General features: G+C 42.4%; 1 protein-coding gene across 13 annotated transcripts in view; it reads left to right on the top strand.

Annotated features, from left to right (window-relative positions):
- The first annotated feature begins 273 nt into the window (after positions 1-273).
- MAP7 (microtubule associated protein 7) overlaps positions 274-21,450 on the top strand; it is a 99,729-nt gene continuing 78,552 nt past the window's right edge. For 3 of the 13 annotated variants that reach the window (XM_033143861.1, XM_033143854.1, XM_033143852.1), the window contains exon 1: positions 15,152-16,053. In XM_033143861.1, coding sequence (XP_032999752.1) covers positions 15,921-16,053 — 133 coding nt within the window. In that variant the 5' untranslated portion in view covers positions 15,152-15,920. Of the gene's footprint in view, positions 445-15,151; positions 16,054-21,450 lie in introns of those variants that run through there. The other 10 variants (XM_033143862.1, XM_033143858.1, XM_033143855.1 and 7 more) reach the window with 6 other exon arrangements.

Here is a 21,450-nt window from a genome sequence, read left to right as displayed (position 1 = left end):
AACAAGCAGCCCCCCACCCCACCCCTCAGCCAATGAAAGTGTCCCCATGGCCGTGCCGTTTAAAGGCACCTCAGCCCTGCCTGAGCAAGAGCTGCAGATGGCGGGCTCCGTCGCGCCTCAGGCAGAGGGGTAGGAGGAGAAGGCGGCGGCGGCGGCGGCGGCGGCATCGGCATCCTCATCATCATCTCCCTCGCCTTCAACCTGCCCACTAGATGGCGCTGTCCGCCATAAACACCAGAGCCCGGCCACGCGCTCCTCCCTCCCTCCCGGGTCTGCTTGTGGCGCGCGCGCCTTTTCCTTCTCACCTGCCCGGGCCACGTTCTGCTCCCCGGGGGTGGGACGGAGCAGCTCCGGGGCGGAGCGCCGGAGCGGAGGGAGCCGACATGGCGGAGGCAGAAGGAGCGGCCGCCAAGAAGAGCAGCGGCGTTCCTGCTGCCCAAACAGGTGAGTCTTGCCCGTGGCTCTCAGCCGACGGGGCTGAAGGGGCGCCGTGGGGGGGTGGGCGTCTGTTTGGGAGGCGGCGAGCGCCCGAACGCCCCTCTCCCCACTTCGCCCGGCTCGAAGCCGGATGTTATTGCTGAGGGAAGGAGTCTGAAAACACCAGATGCGCTCCAGGGTGGAGGCGCGCCAGCGAGTCATAGGACTGGCGCGGAAGGCGCGCCTGCTGAGGTGATGTGGATGCACTCAGGCGACCGCCCTGGCCACTAGGTCCGGCGGCCGCCTCCTGCTGGAACAGGTAAGGGCACCGCACCTGCACAACCCCAGTTCCTCAGAAATGATAAAAATAATAAAAATCGCCCTATACCTGTGGTTTCTTTGTGACCTTCACCTTGGTCAAGAATGTCGAGCCAAGGCTCCGTTATCCAGAATAAAATCCCCCGCCCCAAAATAAAATCGAAGGTTTCAATGCGGCCATAACCACGAAAGTTCTGGTGTGCAAGATAACTGATGGGTTGTATGAGAGTAGTTGGGGTTTCAGAAATTGCAGTGAAGTCGGCTTGCTTCCTTCTTAATCCCCCCTCCCATTTTCTTACCTTGTCAGGGCTCGTCTGCCATTAGCAATGATTGCAGCTTTTCACAGAGAAAAGCTGCACCTGTTGAGTATCTGCTTGGTGGGCAACAGTTAAAGGCAACCTTGCTAGATTAAAACTGGCGAAGCTGTTGCTGATTTCCCCAGCATCTTCTCTTGTTTATTTTGTTCTAGCAAGGGGTTGGATTTTAGTGGAATCTTGGCACTTGCAGCTTGTGCTATAATGTTTTCTGTGATTTGCTCATGGGCTTTTTTTTTTTTTTTTTTTTTAATTTTATATGCGACACATTTAAAGAGAAAAGAGCAGAACTGTGACATCTAGTGTTTGCCAGCTTTTTTTGAACATCAGACCATTACACAGTTTGTTTATTCTGTAGGGTAATAAAGAGGTGGACACCAGAAGCTGGGATTAAGCAAATCATAACTCTGTTGGTAGGAGCATGATACAACACAGTAGCTATTAAGACTAGCAGATAAGGACCCATTTTACGTTGCAGGGCCCACAAAGACTGCCATGGACAGCAAGCCAATATGTTTCCCTGGCACAGCTCCCCTAGGACTTATGCTGGATAAATCATCTCTTTCCCTTTCAAGCAGAGGGAGGTGTGAAGTTGTGTCCCCACTGGAAGCACCTGCCACTCTATTGCATGTTTACAAGCCCTTTTGGACAGCTTTCCCTATATCCTGGCTGAGATTCCCTTCCTTTACCCCCTAAGCTTTCCTGGAACTCAACAGCTGTGTTCCTTAAATATTGCATACTGCCTCAGAGATGGGAACATTTCCGCCCCCAAACTCCCTTCGCTCCATCTGGTTCATTAATTACTGGAACACCCACCTTGAAATTATCCTGCCTATGTTTCTCTTTAGTTTCCTTGCCCTGTTTCCCATCTTGGTAGGGCAGCCCACAGAGTTTTGCCTTCCCCTTTTAGAACCCATTTCTTTTCAAACAATCCTAACAATGGGAACTAACTGTAGTGGGTCCAATGTCCTTCAGTAATGTGCTTATCAGTTGATGGGGAATAGCAATTGAAGATGGCTGGTGACTTCTTGTAGACTTCCAAAAGCCATCTTACTGGCCCCTGTGGAATACAGGATACAGGACTAGATGGAAATTTAGTCCAGAAAACTGGACATTTATAGGTCTCTCCTCTCATTTTAAGTTTGACAAGATACCAAGGCCAAGCCTCAGGTACCTTAAGTGATGCAGGCCTGAAACCTCCCACTATGAAGTCAAACCAGGTCACCCTATTTCTCCCTCTCAAGCCATCTTCCCCTCCTGGCAGGATTAGCCACACAATAGTGGGGACCCCTTTGCCTTTGTCCTTCAACTGCCACCTTTGCATTTTGCTCATTTGACTTGGAAGTGGCCCTGATCTAGATTGCCATGAATATAAGGGAGTTATGTTTTATTTTTAAACTATATTTTCTGGGGTTTTATAGCTTGGTTGGCAGCACTTGGAGAGCAGAAGCTTTCAGCATGCTGATTTCTACAGAGTGTGGTTAATCTGATTTGAAAGCTTTCTGCTAAAAGGCAGGTGTATGCTTTGCAGTCGAAAATCCTGTGCAGAAGTACATGCATGGATAACTCTACTTGGTCCTAATGGAATGACTCATGGCAATAAATTTGAACGTACATGAAAAAACATACTTGGCTAGAGTTGCGGCATGGTGTGTTTGATTAATGATTTCAATTTTAATTTGAACTAGCTTACTGAGTAGAAATAACCAATTCTGGGTACACTGTATTCTAATTTTAAGGATGGTCAGTATTGCAGCTGGTTCTGGGAGTGCATGTTATATGAGCTGATTTGCACTTCCTTGTTCACTCTTATTGGTATCATAATTGTACTGCTGAAGCAGTACACACATTGAAATAAAGCTAATACTCATCATGCATTGTTTCTCATATTGTCTGTCTCTTGTGTAGCATTGCAGTTTTTTCTACATATCTGTTTTATTTAAGTTGGCATAAAGAATAGAGATTCAAGGGCAGGGTGCTAAAGATCTGTAGCTAGATGTGTGCTTCTTAACACTTTATCCACTATTTCTGGATCAGGAGCTGAATGGCAGGGTGTGAAACTGCCAGGCAATTTCATGGAAATGAAAACTCTGAAACAAGAAAGCTCTCTTTCTTGAACTGCAGAAGCATAGTGCAATATTGCAAATACAGTAACATTAACCAATAATTTGCCTAAACCAGCATAGGTGTGTTGACTGGGGCTTAATGGAGTTGTAGTCCAAAGCATCTCTAAGGCACCAGGAGATAGAGGCTGATTATTCTGTGCATGATGATCCAGGCAAATATTTTTTTATTAAATGTTTTTTATTAATTTTTAACTGGATACCAACAAAAGTTGTAACAGAAAAATTTACAAAATAAAATTTATAATGAAAAAAGTATACCATAAATACCAGGCAAATATTTTTGAATGGGTGTGGGACATTTGGAAGATACCCTGAATAGCTGACAGCAAAACTACAGTGCTGTTTTTAACTGCATGCTAGGTAGCTTTGTCAGGAGTGCAGGAGACAGCCATATTTGAATAGCCTGGTGACTGTAGTATCTTGGTATCTTCAAGACTGGATTTTTGCAATGTGTTTTATATGGGAGCTGCCTTTGGGCCTGAACCAGACATTCCATCTAGTGCAGAATGCAGCAGCTGGACTGTTGATGGGGGTAGATGGTTGATAACATGTGACATATTCTAAAACATCTGCACTGGCTGCCCATATGACATTGAGCCAGGTTCAAGGTTCTTGTATTAATGTATAAAGCCCTGAGCACCCTCAGTCTAGGATACCTTAAATATCATCTGAGCTCTTTTATCACAGCTCAATCCCCCATGTTTACAGAGACTTACCTGATTTGCTTCAACTAGAAGTCAGGCATTTAGTGTCAGCAGCCGCACGCTGTGGAATATCATTCCAGCAGGTATTTTGCAGGCATTCTCAGTACTGACATTCAGGTGTTTCTTGAGGACCTCCTTATGCTGCCAAGCCTATTCTCTTTTAAAATTTCTTAAGATTAGCCAGTCATTTGAAGGATTATTGTCAGGGAACTGTCCTCAGCGCAGCGCAAGGTGGTGGAAGGGCTCTCAGGATGCTACAGAGAGCCCCGGTCCCACCTGACCAGCAGCAAGGAGCAGCGAGGCTTCCAGTGGGGAGGGGCATGCGTTTCAGGGAATGGAGGGTAGCGGCTCTGAGGATGCTGGAAAGACCCTGCACTCCCCTAGTCCAAGGGGCGATGAAAGAGACACGCAGCTTCCGTCACCCCAAAAGCGTCGAGGGGTGACATGAAAGGATGGGAGGCGGGGTTTTCACATACTGAAACTCTTTTCTTGGGGTCAGAACCGGAAGGGGCCATTCCCAGATTCTGCCACCGCTTGATACAGACATGAACTTATTGGCTCTGCACTGTACATACTTTGCACAATAAAACTATTAAAGGAAAACTCGGAGTTTTGCCTGCTTACTCATGAGCAACTAACCGAGGACCTTACAATTATTTTGCATTGTTTTGATGACATTCTGTGCTTTATTATATGTGTATGAATTGTACACCGCCTTGATATGTGATAAATAAGTATTCTGCAATATGTGAAAGGAATGCAGTCTTTGTCCAGAGAGTATTCAGTCTACTTTAGACAAAGATGGTAGTGGAGTGACAAGGTACAGAATGAAATATCAGCATGAGCATGAGAGGAAAGAGTCAGATTACTCAGAAGGAAGGCGAAAGAGTTCAGAATTTTATTTTATTTTGCTCAAGAATGGTCTTGAGTGGGGCTGGCCAAAGAAGGAAGACCTGTCTATTGCAGACAGTGGCACATTTAGGTTTTTGAGACTCTGGACTTAATAGCTTCCCCACATATTTAAATTGTAAGGTGTGTTACGTAACTAACTTCAAAATGTAGTCAGCTACCCCTGCTGCATTTGGGGGCAATGCTGATTGTTCTGCTGAGTGGGGACCTACCTGATCGTCTGCTTTGTTGGCATGAATAGTTGCTGGCATTATGGAGCAGCACTTCAGGAAGCCCAGAAATGGAAGTGGGATATGCAGACAAAGGAGACTGTGAGCCAACATATGCTTTTACCTTTTGTACCAGAATTTTTAAAAAAGTACTATCAGTTGAGAACAGCACATACTTGATCCTATTCAGAGTTGGGGGAACCACAGCCCATTGTTTTCAGTGGGCTTATTTACCCTAACTGTTGTTGTTGTTCTTAACTTGTTAGTCATTTGTTACACTAAAGGCTTCCAAGCAACTAACAGCAGATTTAAAACCAAAGCATGAATGGACATACACTATAATACGAACACATTCACGCAAAATGCTGTCGTTCATAAAAAAAGGCACAAAACAACCTCCACAAAAGTCCATCTGACTCTGAATAGGGTCAAGCTGCTTATGGTTTGGTTTTTCTGTATTCAGCATAATCTTGCTCCTTCAAAATCTGGCATGATATTCAGAACTGAATGTGCCTAGTAACGTCTTGACTCTGATTTTTGTTGTGCAAATTGTTTGTTTCATTCCCCACCCCCACCAAAGGAATCTATTTAATTCCTTACATCCTAGAATTAGTGCTCGCTACGAACTCACTTCGAAAAGCAGGGCCTTCAGTTTGCTCTTTTGCAGTGGGTGGGTGTGTAATATGCAAAATATCTCACAACAAGGTATAGCAGGTGATCACGTTAATAAAAGGCTGGAACTCAGGCAAATGTAATTCAAATCAGTCCCTGGTATTTGTGTGCCCTTAGTCGATGTAAAGCAATTTCTTTGCCAATGTGTGCCATGCCAGGATATGGGCTAGCAATCCTAATAGCGTGTAGGTGGATGAAATGAATAGGTTGCAATGCAGGTTAATTACTTTCTGGAGGTGTTAGTCACAAAGACATGGAATTATATTCAGTGGCATGTTTTGAGATATCCTCTTTTCTACAGAGGAAACAGATTTTTCTCCATTGATGGATGGCAGCACCATAGGAAATACCAGCATAGGCATCACTATTTACAGGAGAGTTCTTTTCCTTTAATCAGTTTATGGAGAGTTATTCCTCTTTCATCTTCTTTGTAACTGAGCGTGAGCCACTGTTCCAGATCAGCCTTCCCCAAGCAGTTACCACTCCCCACCAAATGTTGCAGGACTACAGCACCCATAAACCCCTGGCCACTGGCTTTTCTGGCTGGGGCTGATGGAAGTTGTAGTCTATGTTGTTTGCTGGGACATACTGGTACTTAATGAAAGCTACCTTTTAAGTGGCTTTCTGTATCAAAATCTAGTCTTAAACACGTGGAAGCCAAGAATCACAAGATACATTTTAATAAGTCTTTCTTTCTTACTTGTTTAAAATTATATATTTTTAATGGCTGTAGTGGAACACACCATTACATTGTGACAAATCCACTGAAATCCTTGAGACATGTGCACTTGTAACTGTAAGCAGGATGGAATACTAAGTGTTTAAAAACAGAAGCTGTAATTTTGCACTAGAAATGGCCCTTGCTTTTCACTAAACTTCCCCTGAGCTGTCACCCTTTCCTCTGCTTGTGCATGAGAATGGATGTTCTTTGTCAAGGAAAATATTTTAAGGGAAATAAATGCATCAGTCCTAATACACATCTGCTCTGATCCGCATCCTGTGTCTCTGTCAAATTTCCTTTCCATGAAGAGAGACAAGAGAGCCTTGTGGATATAGATCTTCCTACACTTTGGATCAAGTTTATTTGCTTGTAATTATGGAGTGTGTATTTTACGTCAAGTAAATAGCTTTAAGTTAGTTCCACCCAAGAAGACAGTCTGACCTAGTCTCCATTGGTTGTGCCCAAACATGTACTATTTTGAGAGTGGACATTTTACTTTGATTCTGGAAATGGGAAGATTTGCCTTATTGGCTGTTGCTTTTATTTTTTTACTAGGTATATTTTACAAGGTATATCTTGTAAGTGGCAAGGCAAACAAAATGTCAAAAGCATGAATACCAGTCAGGTTTTCTCTGGATGTCATAAAATTCCTTTAATTCCTGGAGCAATTTTGAAACTGTTTGCACACACACACACACACACAGAGAGAGAGAGAGAGAGAGAGAGAGAGAGAGAGAGAAACAAACAAACAAACAAACAAACATATAAATGCATATACAGTGCTCTAAAAAAGAAGAAGTGTATAGTTCACCTGATACCAGTTGCTGAGAATTGCAGGTGAGGAGAGTGCTGCTGTGCTCCAGTTCTGGTTGTGGGCTTCTCTTAGGCATCTTTGAGAAAAGGGTGCTAGACTAAAGCCTTTGGATTTATCCAGCAGGCTCTTTGGAGCAAGAGTAATGCGATTGTGAAGCAAATTGTGAAGCAGAGGAAGTAAACTGTGCTCACGGGGGAGGTGGAAGAAGAACCTGCTGTGATTTCTCTTTACATTATATCCGTCATCGCCCTGTGTTGATCTCCAAAGGCACTTTGTCAGGGAGATAATGTAATGTTTTATGAAGGCAAGGTTGAGTTTTTAAGAATCTGCCCAACAGTCTCAAATTTACTGTTGCCCTTGGAGAGCAGCTGCATTTTGAAATTCTGTTTTATCACAAAAACATAGTAAATATAGGAAGGGGTGTTTCTTGCCATCAGTTAACATACACAGAACGTTAATGACTGAAGATCTGCAGTCTGAAGGCACAGACTGAGTAGTGGAGCAAAATAAGGTATCAAATACTGCAAACACTATCACGCTTTAGGTTTAGCCAGCTGCTCTGTGTAGTTAAGATGACTGGATTCAGTTATACACAGAATGAACCACAAGATGGTGCTGCTGACATTTTAAATCGAAGGATATGCTGCTGAGCAGTAGCATTTCTGTTTTGTAAAGGATGTACTGTACTATATTTATTTATGATGCCACTTTCTGAAGATGATTGAAATGTTTGTAGTATAACATACTCTGATCTTAACAAGTTTTCATTAAAATGATATTGCAGATAATGGCCCTGAAAAAGTGCTGAAAAATAATATTATTTAAATGAAAACCTGTCAAGATCAGATTGATTTTCATTTAAAAGCAACATATTTCAGAAGTTTTATAATAGATTGTATGCAAATAAAGGAATTAAGGACAAAGAGGTGGATCAATTTTGTGAAGGATTGGAGCTCCCAGAATTAAGTGAAGAAAATAGAAGGGAATTAGATCAGGATATAACAGAGGAGGAAGTTAGATTAGCAATTGACTCTATGAATGTGCAATCGGCACCCGGATTGGATGGGTTTAATGTGGTGTATTATAAACAATTTAAGGATATATTGGTGCCACATATGACTGTACTGTATCAAGGAATTTTGGATGGTGCTTCAACACCACCTACCTGGATGGAGTCGAGGTTGGTATTAATCCCCAAACCGGGAAAAGATCAAACCCTGCCGGATTCTTATAGGCCAATATCTATTACTAATATGGATTATAGAATATTCACCAAAGTTATGGCAATAAGGCTAAAAAAATGTATTGTACAATTAGTGGGGAAAGATCAATTTGGGTTTATGCCTCAGAAGTATTTGGTGGAGGAAGTTAGGAAGGTTAGGGTATGGTGTATTTATCAAAAAACAAGGATTTGCCTCTTACTCTCCTATAATTCCAGTATAGGGAACAAAATGTGTGCACAGATCTTCCTCTTTTGATTGAGCTATGTATTTTAAGACCATTTCTAAAAATATCCAAAAGGTATACAGTAAACCATAAATGCACAATAAAACCAATGGTCTAAACCACTGAAAGCAACATTAAAGACTATAAAAAGTACAACACAGCATCACAAAGTACAAAAGCAGAGTCCAGCTTTAACGGCCAGAGAGAGCCTGAAGAAAAGAGGCATGCCTTCAAAAGATGTCTGAAGGAAATAGCTGATGGTATTTCCTATATAGCAACGTTCCATAGAACAAGGGAAATGGCAGGAAATATCATCTAATGGCCCACCATTCTAAAAGGTCATATGCCTAGTGGGCTTGGAAATTTATTTTTTTAGAGTTCAGGGATCTTGGTTTGTTGTAAATGACAAAGGCATGTTATAAACTCTGAAGCAGTTCCTTCAGAGAGAGAGCGCAAGTGAGTGTGCATATGAAGGAAGTGTTTCATCTGTTTTCAAGGTGGAAAAGGATTTGGCATGTCAAAGATAATTAAACATTATCCCTCAATTTATCTCAATTAAGTAGGCAGTATGTAGCCACCAGACAACATGCTTCTCTTTTCTTTTTGGAAAAAAATAAATGCAAAAATGCAAGTGCCAAACATGTCCAAACCTGCTGTTGGGTTTAAATTGGCCGTCCTTCTCTAACAACATGACAAAAACCACTACCGGACCACTAGAGGAGGAGAAAAACATTCTGAATCCCTAAGCTCTAGAGAACTAAAAGAAACAATCTCCTAGAGTAAGCGAGATGAGAGAGAAAGAGAGAGAAGTAAACACACAATTGCACTGCATATTTGGATAATGAGGAATTAACTGCTTAGTAGGCAATACCACTTAAGAAGTAGACTTGGGAGGTTTCGGTTTGTTGGTAATATCAGTGTTGGCGACATGATGAGGAAACATTAATGTTTATGTTTGGTGTATTAACTTTTATTTGAAGTAGGCCCATATTTCTGAAAAAAGTGGTTTATACATGGTTTTTACTTCCAAGTGCAAACCTGTTCATTCCATTGTTCCTAAGTTAGCAATGGCAATTTATACCCAGAGTACTCATTTAATGGCATATAATTAACTTTCCCCCAAAGTTAAGGAAGGACTCAGCTATTTTGACTCCTGCTGCATATTTAAGTGTGTGGTAGATAATTTCATTCATTTTTAATCAGCTGTCCTCTGTTTATGGTATTGCACTGACAATTTCCAGAGGGATAGTTATGTTGGTTACAGCAAAAATAGCAAAGAGTCTTGTGCCACACACTCAAGATGGAGCAAATGTACTAAGGCACCAGCTTTCACAGATTAGAATACACTCAATCACATGCTCAAAAACCTATGGCCTAATAACTTTAAGGTGCCATGATACTTTTCTGTCATCATTGACAGAATCAGTGTTCAAATTTGCTGCCTATTAAAAGTGTTGCTTAAAAAACAACAACACTGTCTCTGATGGCAGCAAAGCAGGATCTGATGGGAGTTGTAGTCCAGAACATTGGGGGGGGGATCTGATGGGAGTTGTAGTCCAGAACATTGGGAGGGCATTAGGTTGGAAAGGCTGCGCTAAAGGAAGTGCTTAGGGTGTATGCTCACAATGGAATGTACACAGCGTGGCATAATCTTGGAAGTGCCACCTCCTATAATTGCTGCTGAAGTGGGTCTATCTGTCATTGTGATAGCAGGAGATAATGCCTCTAGGGTGATGCCACATGCAAATGCATTTTATACAGCCATAGTCTCATGTGGGAACACGGACATCTTAGCCATTGAGGCTACTGGCGCAAGGCGCCACGGCCTGAGGAGGGCGCCTGTGCCCTCCAGCCCCACCGGCAGCGCCGCTCTCGCCCACCTCTTCTCGGGCTGCGGACATGGGGAGGCCGTCGGTGAGCTTTCCGTCGGCACTGCAGCCAGGGCTCCCTGGACGGCAGCGCTGCGCCGACGCTTTGGCGGAGGTGGAGCACAGCTAGCAGCATCCCCACCCACCCCTCTGTGCCCTCCGGCTGCCCGCTGCGCCTGGTCCTGCCCGGCGGAGCGTGAGGGGCACCGGAGGGATCTTCACATCAGGGCGCTGGATTTACTTAAGGCGGCCCTGTGTGGGAAGTTGATTGAGGGAGAAACACCCTGATGGGCACATTTCTGAATCATGGCTATTCTGTGGTGAATTTAGATGCCCTAAGCAATTCTAAATGCTCCTGTTTAGCAGTTTATTGGGGATTGGCAAGGACTTCAGTTGTTAAAAGAGAATTTGTGGTTCAGGAGGGGGAAGATGTTGTTGAAGGTGAAATGGTGTGAATAGATTGTCCTGTACTTATATTTGCATTTCCCCCTGCCTTTCTGTGATAAGGACACCGAAGGTGGTCTACAGTGCAAAATTATACATCATAGAGCAAGTTAGACTACAAGGTGTGCATGCAAAGCAGAAACATAAAAAGTTGAGTGACTTTGAGAATGTCATGTAGCAGGTTAATATGAGACAAGACATTTAGAGAATGTAGCCTTGAATACAAGCCTGAATTCCTTAGTGGTGTATTCTGTCCCCAAGTGTTCATCCATCTGCTTTTGAAGCCAGGGAAACATAATTGTGCATCCCAATTGTTCCTTTTATATTTGAAGCATTCAGGAAAGGCAAAGACCTCAAGGCTCAGTGCTGATATCTTTATCATTTGCCATCATTTGCAATTGAACAGTTCAGTTCCTCGGGCCATGTACTCAGGCTCTGGCGAATCCTTTGCAAAAATCAGCCATCCTATGTCTTTCCTTTTCTGAAGCTTCCAGAAAAAAGTAATAAATTTAATAAAACACATTCACGACTGGTGGATATAGACAGGGAACTTCAGTTATGTTTTTACAAGTGAAGTCCTTTGGGAAAATGTCACATTGAGCATGTTGACCTAAAATGGACAAGTACAGGAGGGGAAATTATTCTCCCTCCCCATAAATTAATCTGTGAGAAGCCTCACTAGCAGTTTGAAGTATTTTTGGGAGGAAGACTTATTGGAAGCAAGCCCCCCACTACCCTACCCATAATGACCCTTCAATATCTTAAAGTTGGGGCTGATGGGAGCTATAGTCGGAAACAACTGGAGGGCACCAGGATGGGGAATAGTGCTTAAAGGATTGTGAAAGGTCAATTGTTCCCTGTCCCATCCTAGGGCTTTAATGTGTGAGGGGAAAATTGTTTCCTCTTTAGGTCCCAAACTGAAGGGAAGGAACCCACAGGCTGCTTGCTTGCTTCCTTTCATTCTTTCAGTCCCAGCTGAGGTAAAGACTATCTCCAACATACCCACAACACACTTTTGATTCAATGCATGTTTCCATGCTGAATGCCCCCTTGGAAAGCATTAAATAAAAACATCTCTGGAATGGGCTCTGAAGTATTTTGAAACTCAGATCTTCATATTATTATTTAAATATAAATAAAGCCAGATGGCATGAAGTGTTAGATGTGAATTGTACACATTCTAAATTATTGTTCTCTGAGGGGGAGAGGAGCCCATTTAAGACATGGCTGTGCTGCTTACAATAACCAAAAATATTTGGCTCATTCTTTTAATCAAGAATGTCTGTGAACATGTAGTTTTTTTATGTGTGCATTTTTGTGGATAAAGTTTGAGAAATGAAGTTTCTAGTTCATCTTTAGATTAGAAAGTGGACTGAAAAATGCTGGGAGGCAAACTAACGAAGGATGATCAACTTGGGCCATGCAGGGATTTACTCAGTTTACATATGGCTCACACTCTTTTCTTAAAAATTTCTGCCTCATTATACACCTTGTGTCACACGTGAGAGCTGGAATCCTGCCAAGAAGGAAGCAGCTTAAACAAAACTAGAAACACGGTGAGGCAAAACTAGCTCAGTAGTTTGTGCCTTTGTTTAAGTGTGGATTCTATGAGTGTGCTCACAAAATCTTCTCTCTGTGCTCACAAAATCTTCAGAAGTCTCCCATCCCACCTAATATTGGCTAGTCAAATGCTAGCCATTGGGCATGGGGGAATGAAATGAGGGCCTGTATCTAGAACAAAGACAAAGTTTGGCTTTCCAAGTCTGACCCAGATTGCCATGCATCTGTTTTGTTCTGAAGAACACATAAAGGGACCCAACCCATATCTCTTTAGCCCAAGGTTATGTTCATCTACATAACCTTGCACTGGGTTTGTTTTCAGAGTTTTCCTAGAGAGTGACAAGGAGGCCAAACACAGAAAATGACAAATACATAGAAGGATGTGTGAAAGATGGACCTTGGATTTCAATTGAAAGGTGTATTGGAGAAACCAATTTGCTTCATCTAGCATTTGAACAAATTTAAGTGAGCAAGCGTCTCCCATAAAAGTGAGGTTTGTGACACCACCAGTGCTTTGAAGTACTATTCCTACTGAAATCAGACAAACACCTACAATTTTGAAATTTCATCTGCTGAAAACATTTCTGTTTTGCCAATCATTTTCAGAGAATTAATTTGACTCAGTGTTGGCCATTTATTTCATGATTTGGTAATGTTTTGACTGCCATGATATTTTTATGAGCTGACTGTTCAGAATTAATAATTTCAAAATAGAAATGCACTTTTAACAACTTAGTCTAGATCTGCTTTTTAAAAAATGCATTCACACAACACATTAACACACCCAAGCATTCAGCCTCCCCCTGAGTGCTACAGTTTTGAAAATCCTCTAGGTACACTTTTTGAGATTTGCCTCATATAGCCTCTTCGGATTAGATTGAGGAGAAGAAATGTTGCTGGATGTGCTGGCAAATAGAGGTTTATTTCTTGTCTAGTACTAAAATTATTGCAAGTGCCTCAAGCACTGGATATTGAAATGAATGAGTTTTTTGCCAAGCGGCCATTATGGCCGAGAGATGTTCATGTACTATGCATACTTTAATTCCTTCACTCTGTTTGTTGCGGGAAATACGTACTAGGTTTGCATTGCCAGGAACTTTGAGCCATTGAACTCTGGATGGCAGTTTCTCAGTGTAGTACCTCAGACTCTGGACTGTCATTGTGTTCATCCAGACTTGCTGCTGGATCCTCCTGGACAGGAAGAGACCCCTATTTCCCTTACAGAGCTATAATTTCCAGAGTTTCCTGGGAAGAGAGATTGATAGTTAAACTACTCTGGGAACTGTAGCTGTGTGAGGATAACGCTTAACAACTCTCAGTACCCTTAACAAACTACAGTTCCCAGGATTCTTTGGGGGAAGCCATGACTGTTTAAAGTGGTATGATACTGCATTCAATATATAGCGCAGATGGGACTATGTGCAGTTTTTTTGTGGAAATGTAAATGATTTTCTGTTCAGTCAAACATTGGGCTTCCTTTCTGTTTTTCTCCTTTTTTAATTTCCTTGGGGGTGTGTGTGTTTAAAAAATCTTGCTCTGTGCTGTTTCTTTTTATGCATTGTTACAATTTTAGTAGGGATGCGGGTGGTGCTGTGGTCTAAACCACTGAGCCTAGGGCTTGCCGATTGGAAGGTCGGCGGTTCGAATCCCCGTGACGGGGTGAGCTCCCGTTGCTCGGTCCCAGCTCCTGCCAACCCAGCAGTTGAGAGCCAGTGTGGTGTAGTGGTTAAGAGCGGTAGACTCGTAATCTGGGGAACCGGGTTCGCGTCTCTGCTCCTGCACATTCAGCTGCTGGGTGAACTTGGGCTAGTCACACTTCTCTGAAGTCTCTCAGCCCCACTCACCTCACAGAGTGTTTGTTGTGGGGGAGGAAGGGAAAGGAGAATGTTAGCCGCTTTGAGGCTCCTTCAGGTAGTGATAAAGCGGGATATCAAATCCAAACTCTTCAGTTTGAAAGTACATCAGAGTGCAAATAGATAAATAGGTACCGCTCCGGCAGGAAAGTAAACGGCATTTCCATGCGCTGCTCTGGTTTCGCCAGAAGCGGCTTAGTCATGCTAGCCACATGACCTGGAAAAACAGCCTGCGGACAAACGTTGACTCCCTCAGCCAGTAAAGCGAGATGAGCGCCGAAACCCCAGAGTCATTTGCAACTGGACTTAACTGTCAGGGGTCCTTTACCTTTACCTTTTTACAGTTTTAGTGTATATTTTGTGATCTGTTTCTCTAAACATTTTAAACTGCCATGAGCAGAAAGGCATAGTACTGTAAAAGGAAGTAAACCAACAAACAAAAGTTTTTGTGTGAAATGGAATGTACAGGCAGACTTATGTACTATAAACAGCAAAGAGCACTGTCATGTTACACTTTGCCTGCTGGAAAACTTTGATAAATACTTTGTCCGATCCTCTTAAGTTGTTGTTACAAATAACCTTTGTGCTGTATCAAGTTAATGTTTGCCAAAGGGAACACCAGTTATTCATGCAAGGTGCATTGCCTCAGTCTTTTTTTCTTTTAACTATCTTCTTATTAAATTGCACAAGAAAACACTTGAGTACCGCCTTGAGATTTTTGCCCTTTACGGAATATACACCTACCTTATTCGTGGAGCATGTTTTCTGATTGCAAGAATGGGAGCGTTGCTGGAGAATTCAAAAGAGAGAGCCTGCTTTGGTGAAACTTGCAGACTCTGAGCGAAGGGAGGAACTGGCAAAAAAATACCACCTACCTGCCTGCAGGCTAGTCGGCTTCCCTTCCTCAGAACTTCCCTGCTTGTGCAAGCAGGAGCTCCATCCATCCTCCGCCCCGTCTCCGAGGGAAGAAGGAGCAGCCCAGCCTGCTAGGTGGTTTCGGCCTTTTGTGCGCTGGCTTCCTCTGCCTCAGCAGCAAGCAAGTGCACAGAGGGAACATTCCGGCAGGCTGCTTTCCTGCAGCTGAGGAGACGACATTCATGGACCTCCTTTTGATTAGGATATGTCACTGTTGTCAGGGCAACTGTTAACGGTGGCGTATCATATTTTCTCCTCTTGGGCTGCCTGCTGAATATTTCAGTGTGCAGTAGCTGGAAAGAAGAAGAAGATACAGGGAGGGGGGAAAGGTGCTGCATCAGGAAGGACAGAAGACGTGGGATCTGACTGAACAGGTTTAAAGGCGTCAAGAGGAGGAGGAGGAGGCTTCCAAACCAATGGGCCTTTAATTAAGGCCTTTTATTTTATTTCGTCAAGGTGGAGGAAACTGCAGGCCCTCGTCTGCCAAGTGGATGTTGGTGTTCGTCAGCTGTTTGTGCATCGCTTATACCCGTACAGGATCTGTTACAAATGAACGAGCTGCTTTGCAGCTAGCTAGCTGCTAAGTGGAGCCTGGGACTGATAAATTGTAGTAAGGAAGAAGATAGCAACATGCCCGGTTCGGCAACTGCTATCCGGCAAGAGAGGCTAAAGAAAGCAGGCGTGAGGCCAAATACACCTGTTCTGTTCACCATTAATGAGGAAGATGAGCAGCAAAAGAATGGCAATTCCAAGAGACTGAAAGGTATGCATTACTTAACACAGGGAGAGAGGGCTCTCTGTAGGATATTCAGCTCAGCAAATAGTATATTTTGCTAGCTGTGTTGCTTACGGTATTCTTCATAATGGGTAGGATTTGTCTGTTTTGTATCTCAGTGACTTTTTTGCATGCTGAACGTGTTTGTGTCTAGTGAAATATTATTGCTAGATTTCTGGATTTTAACTGTGCCTTCTGCTTCTTGTTGTGATATGTTTATCACATAAAATAAAATGCTATATCTTTTTAGTCACACAGTCTGTTAACAGTGAAGCTCTGATAATATAAAGAGGCATTTGTGTTTCTATTTAGGGAATAAGTGTTTGTTTTATTCCTTTGGCACGTTCTGATAAAACGAAGTCATTAAAATGGAGAAACCACAGAGGAAACCAGACGACTGAGGAAACTAATGCAATATGAAATTTTCAGTTGGTGTTTGTGCAGATTGTGGTGGCGTTATAGATAGTTGGGTACAAATATATGCTCAAGTACAGTACTTAAAACATCTGACCCAAAACATCAGTACTGTCCAGGCATGCTTTGAAAGGAGGTTTTACAGAGAATTGCTTGGCAAAATCTCAACTAAACATCTGTAGTCATCATAATAGCTTCCCTTCCCCCAGGATTTTTAAGGTTCCGATTTTCTGCCATTCAGTCTCAACCTTTGACCTGGGACTTGGGATGACTGCACTGCTTACTGCTTTTCACCTTTGCATTCTCAGCTGTGAGAATTGAAAATGTTACATTAGAATTCCTTCCTCACAGTACTGTGAAATCATGAAAAACAGCTGTCAGGTTTTTGGTAGTATTTATTAAGGAGGAGGACTCCACACAGTTCAGTTGTGTTGTTGACATAGTGATCATTATTTTCCCTGTTCATTCAGCCAGATAACCCATGGGAGAGTTTGACTGGCTAATATTTACAGCTTTAAACAGCATTCATGTTTACCTTGTGCTGAGTTTGTTTGAAAATGACAGTTACATTCGTGTGCTCAGCTAAATAGTTAACTCCCAGGAGGCTGGGTGCTTCAAAATATGCACTTCAAAGTTTTTAAATGCTTGCTTGGAAATGGAGGGAAATTATTTAACAAACCTGAGTGAGCTATTGTATATTTGCTGTTCTAGTCAATCCCTACCCCAAGTCCCAAACTACTTACGTTGGGAAATCCATAGCAACTTTAGCTTTTTGTTTATCTATTTTAATGTGTGTCATAATCCCGGTAGAAATTACCGTATATTCTATGCAATTACTGTGGGAAATGAACTTGGAGCAAATGGGCTTGTTAGAAACAGAGCCCTTCCAAACTTGTTTACCTTAGCACTTCAGTTTCCAGGACACAGATTCTTGTTTGGACTTTCGCTTTCATGTTGAAGTGCCCATTCGGGTGCTCTCTTCAAAGTGAGTTTTGCATGATATTAAGGAGGGTTAACCTGGTCCCCCTACACCATGGGTAGGCAAACTAAGGCCCGGGGGCTGGATCCGGCCCAGTCGCCTTCTAAATCCAGCCTGCGGACGGTCCGGGAATTGGTGTGTTTTTACATGAGTAGAATGTGTCCTTCTATTTAAAATGCATCTCTGGGTTGTTTGTGGGGCATAGGAATTCCCCCCCTCAAAAAAATATAGTCCTGTCCCCCACCAGTTCTGAGGGACAGTGGACTGGCCCCCTGCTGAAAAAGTTGGCTGACCCCTGCCCTACACTGTTTTTGCTGCTCATGTGTGCCAACAGTTGGGGGCAATAATGTTTAAAGCTTCAAAGTACCATTTCCCCCAGCTTGCTGGAGTGAAAATCTCACCTGACTGTCATTTTAAAGTACTTTGAAGACTCACTATAAGTGCATCATCAAGACTAAGATTCATAACATGTTTACTTGGGGAAACTTTCCATTTATACAGGAGTACTTACTTCCATGTAAATTTTGTTAATATTTGGGGGTTTGGTTGCAATTTGTTTAGAAGAGATTTATAACTTTCAGTCAGTTTTTCTGGGTGGTTTACATATGAAAGAAATAAGTATGTTTCTGTGTAAGACAAATACTGTACACATTGATACATTTCAGATTACAATAAGATCAGTAGGACCTATGAACTTGGTTCAGTGAAATCCTTAGCAGTATCATGTGATATTGCAATAGAGAGTGACAGATCTGTTGGCCTTATATGAGTCTATATGAAGGTGTATTCATTATGTTGAAATCCTGATTTATTGGCCATTTATTGTATATTACAGTCTGTTTATGAATGTATTCTCCATACCCCAGTATTTGCAGTTAAGTCCACCTACCTATTACCAAAACAATTTGCTATTTCTTCTGAATGAAAAGAAGAAGATGCTTGTTCAATTTCAGCTGGTGATGCTTGCATGTCCAGTGACCCTTTATCCTGATCTTTCTGATATCTCCTTTCTAAAACCCTAGAGAGCTGCTGTCAATGCATATAAGGTAACTTTCTATGCTTCTTGCAAGCTGTTTAGTGTCACTTCCTCTCCTTGTTCAGTAACTCTGTGCATTGAGCATATGTTAATGGCTTTTAATTGTATGTTGTCCTTGTAAATCACTTTAGGACTCTAATCTTCTCTAGGTGCTCCAGTACCTTTTGTTACTTGTATTTCTTCCAGCTGTGGTTGTCTAACTGTGTGATGGGCAAATGGAATTTTTGAATTGATAATGGTCATAATATACTTTCAGAGATGTACTTTGGACTCCCAGTGCACCAGAGGCCTGCCGTTTCTTTTGTACACAACTGCTGATTCTTGGGTTCAGTGCACATTGATTCAAACAGAGTTGACAGAAGGAAAAGCAACCTGGTTTGGAAAAACAAAACAAAACCCCAGTCATGCAAATCAGTCCTTGAATTTCTGGTGTCATTTCTTCTCCTCCTGCGCAAAGCTTCTTGAAGCAGTGCTAAAACAAATGGCCTTTAGCAGTTCAGTAGCACACATGTGGAGCATCTTGGGTAACAACTTGAGTAAGCTAATCATAAGCTTGTTTTAGCTGGGAGACTTCTAAGCGATGGAGTCAAATTCCTCATCTAGATGGATCTATCTCTTGTTTTAGAGAAGTATGACTCAACAGAATGTAAGGAATAGCCATTATTTTAGATACCATTGTTTGTGGCTTATGGTTTATATTTTTGATCTGTCCATTGAACAGGGGAAAAATAGTTGCTTTTTTTACTTTAAAAGATATGACTGTTGAGCTAAGTGACTTAGCCTACAGTTACTAACCCCACTTGCCTGGGAGACTTACTTCTGAGTAGATATGGTCAGGCTTGCACTGTTTCTTTGAAGCCTTTGAAGCAAAATGTTAACTACAGTATTTCTTTAAAGACAGACTCTTCTTTTCTGTATTGCTACCTGTTCATCCAGATGCAATGTTAGTATTTGTTTAACATTAACCAGCCAAATATATCTATTGGAAAAGAATATTTCAATGCATTGACATTTTGGTAAGCCATACGTATATTATATATAACAACAACTTCTCCTATGTCTTAAAATCAGAGCATGTTAAAAGTGATGTCTCTGTATTTAGTACTCATTTCAGGTACTGACTTTTGTGATAACAAGTTTGTGGTTGGCTTTTGTAATTAAGCATCTAAGTTTCTTGTAATTTTGATTTATTTTTTTTAGTAAACAAATAAATGGAAACCTAAATGTTTAAAGAGGAAACGAGGCAGAGAGAATCTTCAGTCAGCTGATAACAAGGGCAGTCAAATGTGTTCTGGGCCTTTGAACAATAAAATCAATTCTCTCTTTCTCTCTGACACTTTGAAAACAAATGAAGAAAAGGCCCCTTTTTTCTTAACTTTGGTGCATGGCAGGGATGTCTGTGATGATCACAGAAGTTTAACATCTGATGCTTTCATGCTAATGATATTGTGTGACTGCGTTTCCAGCAATGAGCTTTATTTTGTTCATCCAGAAAGATGAGAGAGGTTTATTTTAATAGCAGCTGTGTATTTTGTAGTCTTCATTGTTCTGAAAGTGTGTTATGTGTGTATGTATGGGGCATGGGAAGTTGTATCTAATTTTGTGCAAGTAGGCAGTGGGCTATTTTATGGTATTTGCTCTAGATTAAGATGGGATTGAGAAACTTGGCTTTTTCAGTTGATAGGACTTACTCATGATCTTAGTAGTCACGAAAAGTGACATGTGGTAGTCAGGGGTGTACCTAGGGGTTGGTTAGGTTGGCCCCCACCAAGGGCCCTGGCCCAGGGGGGCACAAAAACCACAACCCTCAACTCTGGCTCAGAGTGACTTATAGCCTGCCCACCTACCTGCTCTCTGGGCTGCTCCTCCGCTGTTCTGGCTGGCTGGGTTAGGTGTGCAGTGTGCAGTGTGACTTGGCGGAGGAATCTGCTCGCTGGCACGGACCATCACAGCAACACTATGGGGCCTCTTCCACAGGCAGCCAGTGCTGCTATAGAAGCCAGTGGGGCTTGGAGAGGAGAAATAGGAGGGAGCAGGCAAGAGTTGCAGGAAGAGGAAAAAGGGAGGGAGGAAGGAAGGCAGGCAGGTAGACGGACTGATGGAGGAGGAGGAGATGGAACAGAGTGGAGCAGACCTGACCCCAGTGGCAGCGGAGGAAATCATTGATGGAGCACGAAAGGTGATGAAAAGCAAACTTTTTGAGTTTCTGGTTCATTGCTACTTCCAGCTTCAAAGTCACCAATACAGTTCCTTGCCAAGGTAGCAAGGGACGAGGGGTGCTGATACATCCCCTTGCCATGGGTTAAAGGGAGCCTAGGTATGCCTCTGGTGGTAGTTGTGGATATTGAAATCCAGAGAAGGTACACAGGGCAAAAAACAACAACAACCCTGGAAATGCAAGCTCTTTTTTTCATAGCTGAGCCAGTGGTTGTCTGTCTGAAACTTGGCTCTTAAATCTGAAAAGACAGGCTGGTTCCCATGCTGGCTTATTCTTTTATATCTTACCTAGTACTTGCACCAGTTCAAATATGGAATGTCTTACTAGATGGCAGAAGCTGAAGAACTTGGTGAAAACATAGAAGCGGTGCCCATCTATGCTGGCTTTTCTTAACCTTTGAAGGAAACTAGATGCCTCACTCTTTACATAAACAATTCTTATTCCTGTCCCAACACACCCACATGAACTGCATTAGCTCACTTACTCATAAAGCTCTTATTGTACCTTTCTATTCTTCAAAAAGAAAAAAAGAAAGCCACCCTCCCTTCACAGAATGGAAAAACCCGTCTTTCCAGTGTTGTATTAGTGAACTGAAAAAGCTGCTACCAAACCTTGCCTTACCAGGAACAGCAGGGCTGCTCCTAATAGCCATTTTATGACACAGATGTCATTGATATGCTATAGGAGGCTGTGGCCACAGCCCTATGTCAGATAATGAGCAGTGTTTGGTCTGTGCAC

The sequence above is a fragment of the Lacerta agilis genome, chromosome 3 (genome assembly GCF_009819535.1).
Source record: "Lacerta agilis isolate rLacAgi1 chromosome 3, rLacAgi1.pri, whole genome shotgun sequence".
NCBI classification, from domain to species: domain Eukaryota; kingdom Metazoa; phylum Chordata; class Lepidosauria; order Squamata; family Lacertidae; genus Lacerta; species Lacerta agilis.
This window is presented reverse-complemented; position numbering and strand designations above follow the sequence as displayed.